The following is a 13,748-nucleotide window of genomic DNA, read 5'->3' as shown; positions in this document are numbered from 1 at the left end:
GAGGCAGTTTGTTTGCCTCTAACTTTCATATTTGTATTAAGCATTTTAGAATGCTTTAAGTGTATTTATGAAGTTTTTACCAGGGAACAACTGCTCGCTTTGTATATCGCTTTAGTAGTTACACGGCTTGTGATTATGCTAATCTAGTAAAATAGTTTTATGTAACGCAAGCTTATTTGAAAAAACTTAAACCTGCCTGTTTCCAAATTTCTGCAAAATAATATTTTGATTGTGATGTGTCCAGGATGCGTTGCTAAAACCTCATTTAGCTCACCAAAAACAGATGAGCTAGAATCTGGCAACATTTTATTAGTAGGTTGCGTTGGTTGTTGTACGTACACACATATACATATTTGAAATTTAGCAAAAATCTAGAGGCACTTTTATTGGAAAAACAAGCAGGAGGCACATTTTTCCAATAAACTTGCCTACTTACTACCTTTTTTTATTCCCGCAGAATTCTAAATGTAGGTTCATTTATGACATGTTTGAATTACAACTTACATTGAACCACCTAAGGCAAACATTTAAAATGGCAGCTACTTCAGATTTAAAATTTTAAAGTGCCCCTTCTATGTCTAATGAAAGGTTCCTGTTTTGGTTTTGGGATTCTCCAACAAACATTGACATGCATTCAAGGTGAAAAACATAATTTTTCCAAACTCCTCCGGTGATTGGTCAATTTCATTTAAAGCTGTGTTAGTGAGCTTCTAACTCTACAAAAGCAGCACAAGAATAAATATGCATTTTCATTTCTTTTAACACAAAAAGACCACCAGGTGCTTGGGCAATGCTACTGTTTCATTTTGACTCATTTTATAACAATAACTTTATACATGATGCACTTTCAGATTTTAAACTGCACAGGATGTTTTCTTTCACTCTGAGCTGGGTTACACACGGAGTGAAAGGCTGTTTTCAAAAATCCATAATAGGAGCACTTTAAATTTAATGCTGACTGATAATCTTAATAATTAAGGATAGTATGAAAATAAACAAAGGCATTTAAATTACTTGTTGCGTAATGTGAATGCATCTAACAAAAGCCTAATCATTTACAGAAGTTCAAAAATGGATAAAAACTAGAAATCGTTTAATGAAAATAAATATTAAAGCATATTAATTATATAATCATTCATAAATACATTTTAAATATTGTATGTACAGTTTAACTTTGATTTTGGTCTCAAATGCTATACATTATAAACTACCTTATCTATGCCATATCAATCATTCAGTTCAGTACTAGACCCACCCCTCACTCTGGCAGACATTGTGCTTATTTCTCTTTGGCTCAGTGGTTCGAGTATTTCCTGACCTTGAGCTTCTCAACTAATCACTACTTGAGAGGCTCCCGTATCTGGCCACAGATCACAACAGACGGTTCTTTGCAAGGCACGGCCTATTTCCCAGCCTATCTAAACAAAGGAAATGGCTCTCGATTGTACAGTAAACCACTATCGGTCATTTACACATGTAGTTCTCTAAAATGTAATCCTTGTTCATCGTTTAGTGGTCCTCAGACGTAATGTCTCGTTTTGTCTTCAGTCTTGTGATGTTTCTTATGAAGATTGTTTTTGGGTATGGCGGGTTTCACATTGCTCATGCAGTTTGAGTAGCTAGGAAGCAGGTCCTCCTCTAAAGGAGGATCTCGTTTGTCCCAGTCCAACCCTGATGCAGTATAACCATCATGTGCTACAGGAAGAAAGAGATGGTTTCTTTCATCGAATGATGGCATTTGAGCTTTAGCTGGTGTTGCTCTAGAAGAAGTCGCCCTAATAAATTTGTTAACCTCCTCCTCGGTTTGATATCTCTTTTCTAGTCTATGTGTTATTGCTAACTGAAGCAGATGGAAAAGCTCCACAATGTTGAGGAGAACAGAGACCGCGGCGATGACCTGTGTGTATATGGTGAAGATTGTTTTTTCGGTGGGTCGTGAGACAAAACAGTCCACCGTGTGAGGACAGGGAAACCTCTCGCACTCATACTTTGCCTCGATTACAAACCCATAAAGGATCCATAAACCCAAAATGAAGCCAATTTCAATGAGAACCTTTAGCACTATGCTAGTCGCATAAGCGCACAGCAGTTTCCCTTTGAGCTTTGGAGGTCCTGGAGCTTTGAGTTTCTTCTCTGTTTCCTTTCCCAAGGTCTCTTCGTCTTCCTCCTTTATTACCTCCATCTTAAAGTCATTGGTTTTTCTCTGTTTATGTCTTCTGCCCTCCTCCTCCGGCTTCTCCTCCGGACTCTTTTCATTTCTGGTCCTCAGGGCCACAAAGCCGAAGTAGAAAATGGTCGGTGTTGAGACGAAGATGACTTGCAGAATGAAGAAACGGAAGTGGGAGATGGGAAAGGCCTTGTCATAGCAGACGGACTCACAGCCAGGCTGTTTGGTGTTACAGACGAAGTCAGACTGTTCGTCGTCCCATGCAGATTCGACCGCCGTGCCAAGCACAAGCATGCGGAAGAGGAAGAGCACGGTTAGCCACACGCGCCCCACGCCAGTCGAGTACTCCTGACCTTCCTCTAGCAGGTGCTCCAGAAAACCCCAGTCAGCTCTGGACATCCTCTGCACAGGCAGAAATACAGGCTTGAGAATATAAACCAGATATAAAAACACTGATTTCAATTTAAATGATCCAGGTAGACTGCATGAGTCACTCCTAAGACCACCTCAAAGAATAATGCCTCTGATCATTCAGGTTGTCTGGATTTAATAGGGAACAAACTGATTCTGTTTTCCATTTCTCCCGCAATTACTGAAGCAGGTTGCATCTGGCAACATACTTTTTCTCTTTAGTCATTTTATAATTTTGCATGGGCAATTTGTACGTTTGTTGAGGTGAGACTATTTTATGAATAGCTGTAAAATGTACTGAAGTGATTCCAAAAGCTGTGGAGTGGCTTATGGTGAAATTTGCTCATTAGTTATTTAGTGTAGCGTAGTTGCAGTTTAAGTCAAGCTGTAATCAATCATTAGATACATATGTATTTGGGCTTGGTAAAATTGTAAAAAAATCCAAATGCTGTAAATTCCTGCGATGGCAAAGCTCGATATCGAAGCCTTTAGTGTCACTTGATCCTTCAGAAATCATTTTAACAGGCCGATTTGCTGCTCAAGGAATGCTTCTTGTTATTACCAGCGCTGAAATTAGTTGTGCTGCTTAATCGATTTGTGGGAGACAGTTTGTTTATTTGAATTCAAAAGAACTGCATTTATTAGAAACATAAAATGTTGTAACATAATAAAATATCTTAGTGTCGGGTATGATCAAATGTAATTTAATGGGCCACATACATACATTTAGTTTTATACTATACTTGGGATGCACAATTTATTATTATTATTTTTTTTTTTTATATAGCTGTATCAGTCGATTAATGGATAATTCGTTTTGCCTGCTCATTCAGGCTGCACTATTTTGATTACATTTGATGTATTTCATCTAAAACTCACTTAGTTAAATTAAACTTTAAAAACACCAACATTTTGATTAGCTTTTAAATGTAAATCTCAAAATGAATATCCATTGTTTATTTTAATGTCGTGATGCCTACTGACTTGCAGTAAATGTAACTGTTTTTTATCTTTTAGTGTTTTATTTGTGCATTTACATTACATTAAAATACAGTACATATTGTTATTGGTGATAATTTGAATATCGCTGCATCTCAAGTAGGTACATATGCATATACCAGTTCTCAAGCTAAATGACCCTTTTAACAGCTCTAGAGAGAAAAGAGCGTGGATGACCGACCCTGGCCCCGGAGCAATGAGAGTTAGTCATCATGGGCAGAGAGTTTAATAATGCGTAATCAAGCGTGTGCTTCTAACGAGAAGGCCCATCTCTTTTCACAGAAAGCCCATGGGACACATGGCCGCAGCATTCCCTCTTAAAACCATTCACATTTGTGTAAACATTCCATCAATGCTGCTAGATAGCAAACTTTTCTTATCTGCTGGCTTCTTTTTTTTCTAATTTCTTTTGGCTGGGGGCTTGGTTTGTTTGTTCGCTTACATAAACACCAGGCAGATCTGTTCTAAACCTCTAAAATAGTTCTAAGAAATACTTTTGCGTCATGGCCGAAGGGGTTATCTCAAATAGATTTAGCCATAGTAACTGTCTGTAGCAGTTATGTCTTGTATAATAAAGAAATATGAAATTTGAACTTGTTCTCAGACCTTTAGTATTCAACTTTATCATGAAGCACGTGACTGTTTTTAGAAATGTCTCTGATTGTTTTAAAAAAAAAAAAGTTTCAGTTTTTATGTTTTTTTTATTGTTTGTTGGGTAATGTGAACACAAATATAGATTGATCGTAAGACCCCACACCCACACACACACACACACACTTTTACAATCATAACTAAAACCGTAACAAAAAAGTAGTAGTGTTTTCAGTCATATTGGTTAAAAAGTCAATTACAGATATTACATACAGCAATTCAGATGTTCACGTATATCAGATAAAAAAACATTTCAAACTTTACATTTTTTGAATTCACAATAATATACATCAAACATTAAATTACTTAATTTGGTTGTTGTGGAAAGTTTTGTTTTAATGGCAGCACGATGAAATATTACGTAGCTTCACTCTCAACAACAGACTGAACTCTAAAACACAGTTTATCATACATGAACGATCTTACCTGTCAACCCTGTTTTATGTTTATCTTCTATTATCTGTATGAGGAGATTCTGCCGCTGAGAGTTTTATAAGCCCTTGTGGTCGAAGCCCAGTCGTTTAATCGGAAAAAGAAACAAGTGAGGGAAAGGAAACTTTCCCAAGCCTTATAGTGGCCCTCCCACAGGAACTCAGTGCAGGAAAGGGAATGGATGGATTCAAAAATAGATTTTCTGTGCTGAACCTTTCAAAGGCCAATTTCGTCATGGAGAATTACAGTGTTTGAACATGCATATTGCAGTCTGACCTATTTTGAACTTCAGTTACGTGTATTTCATGCATTTCAATTTGCCCTTATGAAAAGACGTAAGATTCTTTTTTCATTTACTATTTTTTTAAATGTTTTTTTAAAACCCAACGTCGAGGTTTAAAATATTTACATATGCTGTTATGTAATTGATGTGCATATCTAAATACTTCGTGAACCTTATGTTAATTTTCAAGAGACTGACCAAAAAAAAAAGAGAAGTATGGAGAAACAGATCTGTGTATTCTCTGTATTCACCACAGGGAGGCCCTATAGACTAGCAATGTAGAGGTAGATGGACGCGTAGAGAAATGCAAATGCTAAAAAGAATAATTATTGCAACTGCATTGTTCATTTCAGCATGACTGGATCTTTTTTTTTTCTTCCCTGCTTAGGTTAAAGACATGAAATGAAATGACTGATGGCCAAAATATTTCAGATGGTTGACATGCTGATGATACCTCATTGTATTTTGCTGTAAGACAAGTTTATCCTTTCACTGAGATAACTATTACGCCCCCATGGATTTTATTTATTTTATTTATTTTTTTTGTCTCCTCTAAACCTTAAGTTTATTGCTCTGGGGAAAAAAAAAACAATCTGTTTAAAGTGTTAATTTAATTTAAAGCGAAGAGCTTGTTGTGCGCTCACTTATGAGATTTTTGGAGGAATAATATTAATAATTCATGTACATATGAAATATTCATTCTTATAATGCTTTTCATCCTCTTCCTTTGTTTACAGCGTTTTGAAAACATTTCAGTGTGCTACAGTTAGCACAGGCCGCGGAAGAGAAATCTGCTCCTAAAGCTTGACGAACAAATTCCTAGATAACCCCGTGAAATATTAGCGCATTATTTCTAATTCTTGAGACCTTCCATTTTTTATATCAGCTAACGACCGCGGTGTTTATTCCCCATGGTGGTCTTTTCCTTGTACTCAGCATCGCAGAAAGCGGAAACAGTTTTCCAGTGAACCATTCCAATCAGTGCTGCACCATAAAAGCTGTCAATATGCTGATAGGTTACTGACATAAAGACTTCTGTTTAATCTGCCGGCAGGTTACGGGCAAGAAAGCATTTCTAAAAGCTGGTTAAATTGACGGTGAATCACCCTGACAAGCCGAGCTCTCAGTGTACCATTGTTATTAAGCTCATAAATGTTTGCTTTGAGCAGTGAAAGGTGCCAACGTTTATGATACCCAACAATTATCCTGGAACGCGCTATTTATTACATGATTTAGTGATTATGCATGGTTTAGTATTAGGTATTAATAGCGTCATAAATAATGCTGCGCCGATGCTTAATACATTTTTATTGCTAACATAAATATCATTTTATTATAGAATTGTTAACTACCTCTTTTGTTGCTCCGAACGTCGTTTGCATTTTTGAATATATTTACAATGTAATGAAAGTAAAACGGAGAAAGTAGGCTTCAAAATGATTATATTACGACTATATTATGCATTACACCAAGCGTTTTGATGCCTGGTACGTACCTTATTCACTGAAAAATACTTAACTGAAAATGAAACTTGGGATAGAACTGCTTTGTTTTATTGTTGGTTGCAAGTCAGAACTTTGAAGTTTCTGTTTTGTTTGTAACTTCAAAAACTGGAAATTGTCTCCTCGGAAATATTCACACAGCTTTGGAACGACACGAGGGTGACTCGGGGTGAACCGATACATTAACTGCAGATATTGCAAGCTTTATGTAATGTCGGAGATAACCGATCCTCGTGGACTATCATTCAACCAAGAGGCGAAGGACAGCTGCGTGGGGGCACATTTCTGGGATTCACATTTTTCATGTCCTCTGATTCAGTCCACACATGGGAGGTGGAGGCTGTGACCGCACGCTTAAATTCAGAGATGACCTTTAGCTGTGATTTGACACAATCCTCAATGGAAATTTGATTTTCGGCTTTTGTTCTGTCCGGCGATTGCCAGGACACGCTGTGTGATGGAGACAAGTTGTTGTGTATCACTAGGCCGTGTGATAGCTCGGGTAAATATCAATGCCCCTGCCGCCTGTCCCAGAGCATGCGATTTATAAATGCGCGAAACAAACACGTGAAAATATAACCCGCGTTTATGAATCATGAAATGGCTTTGAGCTTACCGGTGCCGCGCGGTGCCTGACTGTGATTTAGAAACAATCTGTGAGATGTTCACGCTCTAAATTGTTCTGATTGATGAAACATGCGTTATGAAAGTGTGGAGCCTCGTGTAAGGTTGAAGGCTCTTTATGTTATTACCGCATCAGACACTAAGCAGTCATTACTCAAGCATGTAATAGTAAATGTGGCTTCTCCTGTAATTATAGGCCTGCTCTATCCCCTCTCTATCATATTTAAATAAGAACCCATGTCTAAAGGAGAAATTAAAGTCAATATCGCACAATACGTTTCTAAACGATCATTTGCTTCAATGTATTAAAATTACCCTCCGCCAGATGCGTTTCACCCATCGCGAATCGCCACTTTCATCCACAGCTTATATCACTGTCATCTACAATTATAGAGCATAGTGGCAGAGGACTGTCTCTCAGGTGCTTAATTGAATCTGTACAGGAAGAATGATGCAAAAACTAACCGTAATATCGAGGCCGCACTGCTTCCAGCACTGTTGCTGAAACTTACATCAGAGATTCATAAGGGAAGTGTGCTTAATGAAGGTTTTACAATGGGGTATAATATATATATTTTTGCAACATTCTTGTAAATGCATAAATGCATTTATTTTAACCAGCACAGTGCATCTTTGAGATGTACAAAGTATAATGCTAAGGTTTGATTTAGCGGATACATTTGTGCACTTGAAAAACTTAATATTTTATATTATTTTTATCATGATGTAATATCAAAATTCATATGCTATAAAACAAGGGTTCATAATAAATATATCAGAAGCGACAGTAAATACTTTTTACTCTCTCTCTCTCTCTCTCTCTCTCTCTCTCTCTCTCTCTCTCTCGCTCTCATTTGTTAAAAACCTTTCTGTTTTTTTTTATTCATCATGTATTAAAAATAGTCATTTTCCACAAAAAATTTAATAAATAAAAAAATAAGCAGTTGTTTTCATATATTGTTGGTAATCTAGAGCAGCAAATCAGCATATTATAAATAAAGCTGCTAAAATGCAGCTTTTTCATTAGAAGAAAATATTACACAATAAAATAGAAAATTCTTATTTTTAATTGTAATATTATTTCACATTATTTCAGGCTTACTGTTTCAAAACCATGCCACCAATAGCTTGAACCAATCGCTGTTGCGTATGCAAATGTTAGAATGACATCATCGCTGGATGTTAGAGTTGCTGTGTTTTATTAGTGTACCTCAATAGGACTTGCTCTTTAATTAAGAGTGCTTCAGATGATCTGATATCTGCTGCAACACAGTTGCTTTGTAATTGTTCTCGCAGTCGCTGGCCAAGGTGCTGAACGTAATTAAATCATCCCATGCAGCAGAAACAGGACTTCACACCTATGGTATCCTACTTTGAGCCTTTGTGTAATTGTTCCCATGGAAATGCAGCAGTTTATTACTCTAGACTTTGACTTGGAAAGGCATGCATTTTTTTTTTTATGCAGTTTTTGAAGAAGTCATATTCCCGCAGGCCGGCTTACTAATGTGTGTGCAAAGTCTGCAAAGTTACGCTGCATTCATTTGCACAGAGTCTGAGCTGACACCAGGGGCTGTGAAAATAACACTCATGCCTGCCAAAACGGTGCCTGAGCCAGATAAAAAAGAAACCCCAAAAGCGTGATATTCATTTTTTTTGGAATATTAAATGGATGGTGACAATGTGTTAGTGACACTATGGAACCGCAAGGCTGAAAGCATAAAATTAAGTCCGCTGATTAGTTTTCTGTGTTTTAATGAATGACTAGAGTGTGAAAAATAAATAAATAAGTAGAAATAAACCATTCATTTTGGATGCTTTTAAAAAGGTGTTAACATTTAAAGGAACAGTTCACCCCCAAAAATGTCAAACCTAAAATGTAAAAATGCACTGAAAGTGTATTTATCCTCAGGCCATCCAAGATGTAGATAAGTGAACAGATCTGGAGATATTTAGCGTTACATTATTTGCTCACCAATAGATCCTCAGCAGTGAATGGGTGCCGTCAGAATCAAAGTTCAAACAGAAGACAAAAGGAAAACAAGTAAGGAGTAAACTCTATTGTGGATTATGGAATGGCATTTTGGAAGGAAATTACCGTTTAAATTCCAGAAATCAGAGTTTAAACACTTGGATGGATTTTTAACGTTACTACAGTTTATTCATGGTAACCGCAAATCCACCATGGCTTCATTTACAAAAGGTAAACAAAACGTAAAAAAAAGCAAAAACAAAACAACATGGTTACCACACTTTTACTACAATAAATCCATGGTTATTTTTTGTTTTAAATCCTTTTTTACATCAACCGCAAAACATTCCCAACGACTATGTTAGCATTTCAAATAATATATTAAACAAACAAATAAATAAACGTGATTTCCACAGTACTAAGCGGACGCATGTGTTCCCAACATGCAGTTCGGCATTAATAAATGTTTTTTTTTTTTTGCCACAGCTTTCGTTAGGCCCTATCTCTTCTAGATTTTTGTAATATTAATAGTCAGCTTGTTGACGTGCCTTGTTAACAACCAGAAATAGCAGCGGCTCTATTATCTATTTATTTATCGGTAATTGGTTTTGACAGAAAATTACCTAACCTTATTGATTCCACAGAAAATTGCGTAATGGTGCATTGTATTGTATGAAACAGCTGTTAAATCTCGCAAAAAAACCCTGTCGGTTCTATAAACCGCTGATGCGTCACCGCATGCGAATAACATTTCAGTCCACAGCTTTCTTAATCCTCATATCCTGTCCACAGTTACTTTATTAATCATTTGACTTCTCCTGTAGATCCTTTTAATTAGTCTCCCTGACGTAATCAACACATGATGCGTACATTACAGAAGCTATCCGCAGTAACAGGCCTATATCTAGCATCCATTTTAATTCCTTCTTAATATCAATTTGACCCCGAAATATACTGTAGGGTTAAAAAAAAAAAAAAAAAAAAAAAAGGAACAGCAGTAGTCCTTTGTTCAAAGCACTGGAGATCCGTTGGATTCAGCATCGGTCCTGACACCTTATCGCAGGCGTCGGTTTTATTCCTTCACTTTTAGTCCTTCCTGAACCACGGTAAAAGCGGCAGGTTCATTCATTAGGAAGCAGATTCGTTCTTCGGATGTATTTGCGTGTTGTCTCGTGCGCGAGAGCGGCGCTCGGCCCCTCCTCCCGGTGAGGTGCTGCGGGGAGATCCGCGGACCAATGGAAACGCGAGGCTGGGACAGAGGGAATCCTGAGCGCCGCTGTCAGGATCTCAAACAGAGGCGAGTAACGGACCGTCCGCACGCGCAACGAGCCCGGAGGAATATTGAATAGCTATTACCAATACGGGAATGCGAGTCTGACCCGCTAACTTAAACGCAAGGTAAGCAGAACGCGGTTGCGTCTTTAATGCATTGCACGCGCTGCGTGGTTTTCTCGAGTCCTGCAAGTTAAAAGCCGGATAGGTGTAATATGCAAGCTGTCACAGCGCACATGGCCTTAGCTTTCAATATGATGTACTCACATCGTAAGCATTTTTTTTATTTTGGTGGCAGGGGTATGCGTTATGCCTCAAAGGATATGTTGGGAGCACATCCTGGTGGGTACTTCCTGCATGACAAGATATCCTACCCCTGCTATGATTTTTTTTTAGATGACTAGTGGGTCATCTCGAGCACCTGTACTAAATCAACCTTCGTCTCACGAGACCTTTGCAGCTGTGACAACTTGTCAGCGCTTGGAAGTTTTGTCACGGAGCTCTCTGGAGACGTTGCAAATCTGAGCACTTTGGGGGATGATCAGGGACCTCTGAACCTTGGAGCAACTTGTTAATGTATATTTGACTGTTGGTTGTAGCATGTCCTGGACGGGGATGCGCTAAATGGCATCACACACACACACACACACACACACACACACACACACACACACACACACACCAGTTATGAGGTGGATGTCAGACCCGCAGATTGAGCTAGACTGTCAACGCACATCACATGTGAAGGCTTTTGAACTGTAGTGGTTTTGTCATAAAAATGTTGCATGCGTATGTGGATCAAACCATGCGATTCTGTGAGATGGTATCGATTAAAACGAGTCTCCTCGCCCCGGTTTGTTGCGCGAAAGCCGTGGGCCGTGTAAGTGGAGAGTTAATGAACTCATTTGATAGAGGATCTGAAAAAGGCTTAGGATGATAAGGGTGTGTTTTTCAGGGTCTTCAAGGCAAATGCCCACTAAGCATTTAATATTGATTCTTCTCAGTGCGACTCAATCTGCGTTCCGTATCACAGGTACATATAGTTTAAATACTAGAGAAGTGGGTCAAAACATGATGAACGTGTCACAAGATCATTAGCATTGATCTGTTGTTTGATGTCTTGATGTTGCTGGCTTGCCAGTGTGCTGTGTAGTTTCTGTAGCTCGAGCAGAGGCGAACTGAATAAGTAGGTTAACTAACTGCTCATTGACTCAATTATATTTCGCCCTTATTTAGAAAAATGACACGTGAACCGCTGCGTTTGATTCATTTCGCTCCGCTGGCATAGAGGCTTTTGCTTGGGGGGAAAGAGAAGATATACCTAATTGTTGGGAAGGAAAAAAGGGATCAGAGCTAATTATGCCAAGATAAACGCTTTGGTTATTTATATCCCCCAAATCCGTTTAATTCTTTTCATTGTCAAAAAAAAAGCCAGAGATAATGGAACGTATTTATGAGTACACGATTATGTGTTTTATCTAACGTCGAAGTCTGGCGGGTGGGATTTTTTCCGGCGTCACCGAGGTTATGTTGGATCCCTTTGGTTTTTTCAAGTTAGTTGCTAATTAAAGTTCATTCTCTTAAAGGCGAATGAGAGCAAAAGGGTTTAGGGTTGAGACTGGTGCGGAGCAAGCATTGTCTTCGCTGTTGACTTTTCCTCCCTCAACAATAGACCACTGCCTTAACACTATTGCCCTGCCTATTTATAAAGGAAGCCTTTGGGGACGTACACTGCGGGCTATCTGCCTGTCCATTTTTATTTTGACCACCGCTGTGAAGTTCGTAGTAGCTGAACAGACAGTCCCTCGTGCTCTCAAGGCACAGTTCCTTCAGCGTTTTCACACATATTCACGTAGGGCCTCATCTTTGCTCAGATTGAGAGAGTAGTTATCCCCTCTGAGATTCCTCCTCTAGCTCCTGATTCCTCTTGATTTAACTCGAGCACAACGCCGTAGCCGTATCCAAACACACAGATTATGAAGATTCTCTGCAACGAGGCTCTGGATTTATACAGTACATTGGGTCTCTTTTATGAGCATGGGGATGGGCTATTCGGAGGTGGCTCTGACTTAAAAGGGTAGTTCACGCAAAAATGAAAACCCATTAAGTACTCGTCGACATTTTATTCCAAGCCCGTAAGATATGCGTTCATCTTCAGAACACAAACTAAGATAATATTGATGAAATCCGAGAGCTCCCTAAACCTCCATAGACAGAAAGGATCCTTCCACAGTCACGGTCCAGAAATATACCAACAGAATAGTGATGTCAGTGGTTCATTTTTTGAAGCTACCGAAATAGTTTTTTATTCAACCGTTCTTCTCTTTCCCATCACTCCTAGCACCATTTTGGAAAATACCATGACGTATGCATGTTTTGATCTTAACGGAGACATTGCATGCATTGTGATACTCTCCAAAATGGAGTAGTGTACTGCAGTACTGTACCCTTGCTGTCTACGGAGGAGCGGAAAGCCCTCGGATTTAATCCAAAATGTCTTAATTTGTGTTCCAAAGACGGATGAAGGTCTTAGGGGTTTGGAACAACATGGGTGAGTAATTAACGGGTAATAGAAATAAGCTATCCCTTTCATTTTTATTTGCGAAAGTGGCCATGTTATGAGTAATAATGTTAGTTGAAATTAAAAAAAGCACAACTGCTGTCAACCATGTGTAAACGGGACATAAAACATCTGGGTCCGTTTTATGTGCCAATTACTCAAATTTGTTTAAAAATTAATGTTGATCCACGCTTTTTGTGCTATATGACACCACTTTCAGTCTGACACACAATGAGATCTATCGAACATCCCATATTCCCATTTTGCATTTTGGTTCTCAATAAAGAATTTTAACAGTATGTGAGTGCTTTTATGAGCTGGTCCTGAATATAGAAAGGAACATTTTATTTGGCTTATATAATTAGGTTTAGTAAAGAATGCTCTACTTCTTAGTAACTATTATCGGCTGTATGTTTTTTTAGTCACTATATGGTTCTTTAAAGATAAAGTTGTAGGTTCTTTAGATCAGCATGTTGGTTTCTGGGATATTTAAAGCATCAGATGTTTCAATAGAACAGGTTGAAGAGACCCACATTACTATATATACATTGCTATACATACCATCATGTAAACATATTTCCATTCCAATCTCATGACAGTTCATGCATATTTTACGAGCTGGCTGATTCCTCACTTGTACAAATTCATACGATTTTTGATAAAGCGTATGTATTTCCGTAATCCATATAATCGATATATTAATTTATTGCACAACATATGTACATGACCTCAATCATTTTTGGTGACGCAATATATTGACCATTATATTTACATAAAAAGCAAACATTCTAAAAAAAAGCAAAAACACAATGACATAAAAAAATGCGTTCGACTTGTGCCTATGTCTTTTGCAGCTTCACGTACATTATTTTGAAATT

At 38.1% G+C, this 13,748-nt stretch overlaps 2 protein-coding genes across 3 annotated transcripts in view; one reads left to right on the top strand and one right to left on the bottom strand.

Annotated features, from left to right (window-relative positions):
- Window positions 1–289: 289 nt before the first annotated feature.
- gja4 (gap junction protein alpha 4) lies at window positions 290–4,791 on the bottom strand. Its single transcript, XM_043218440.1, has 2 exons — window positions 4,655–4,791; window positions 290–2,569 (listed from the first exon to the last, which is right to left on the bottom strand). The coding sequence occupies exon 2, from the start codon at window positions 2,564–2,566 to the stop codon at window positions 1,520–1,522; it is 1,047 nt and encodes a 348-aa protein (XP_043074375.1). The 5' UTR covers window positions 2,567–2,569; window positions 4,655–4,791; the 3' UTR covers window positions 290–1,519.
- Window positions 4,792–10,290: 5,499 nt separating this feature from the next.
- dlgap3 (discs, large (Drosophila) homolog-associated protein 3) overlaps window positions 10,291–13,748 on the top strand; it is a 131,853-nt gene continuing 128,395 nt past the window's right edge. The window contains exon 1 of one of the 2 annotated variants that reach the window (XM_043218161.1): window positions 10,291–10,436. The gene's annotated coding sequence lies outside the window, so the exon portion shown is untranslated. The remainder of the gene's footprint in view (window positions 10,437–13,748) is intronic. The other variant, XM_043218162.1, reaches the window with a different exon arrangement.

The sequence above is a fragment of the Puntigrus tetrazona genome, chromosome 19, assembly GCF_018831695.1.
Source record: "Puntigrus tetrazona isolate hp1 chromosome 19, ASM1883169v1, whole genome shotgun sequence".
Taxonomy (NCBI): domain Eukaryota; kingdom Metazoa; phylum Chordata; class Actinopteri; order Cypriniformes; family Cyprinidae; genus Puntigrus; species Puntigrus tetrazona.
The sequence above is the reverse complement of the archived record's forward strand: the minus strand, read 5'-3'. Positions and strand labels throughout refer to the sequence as shown.

Excerpts from the sequence above, each read along its gene's own strand:
- gja4 (XM_043218440.1), bottom strand. The coding sequence starts at position 2,566 with ATGTCCAGAGCTGACTGGGGTTTTCTGGAGCACCTGCTAGAGGAAGGT.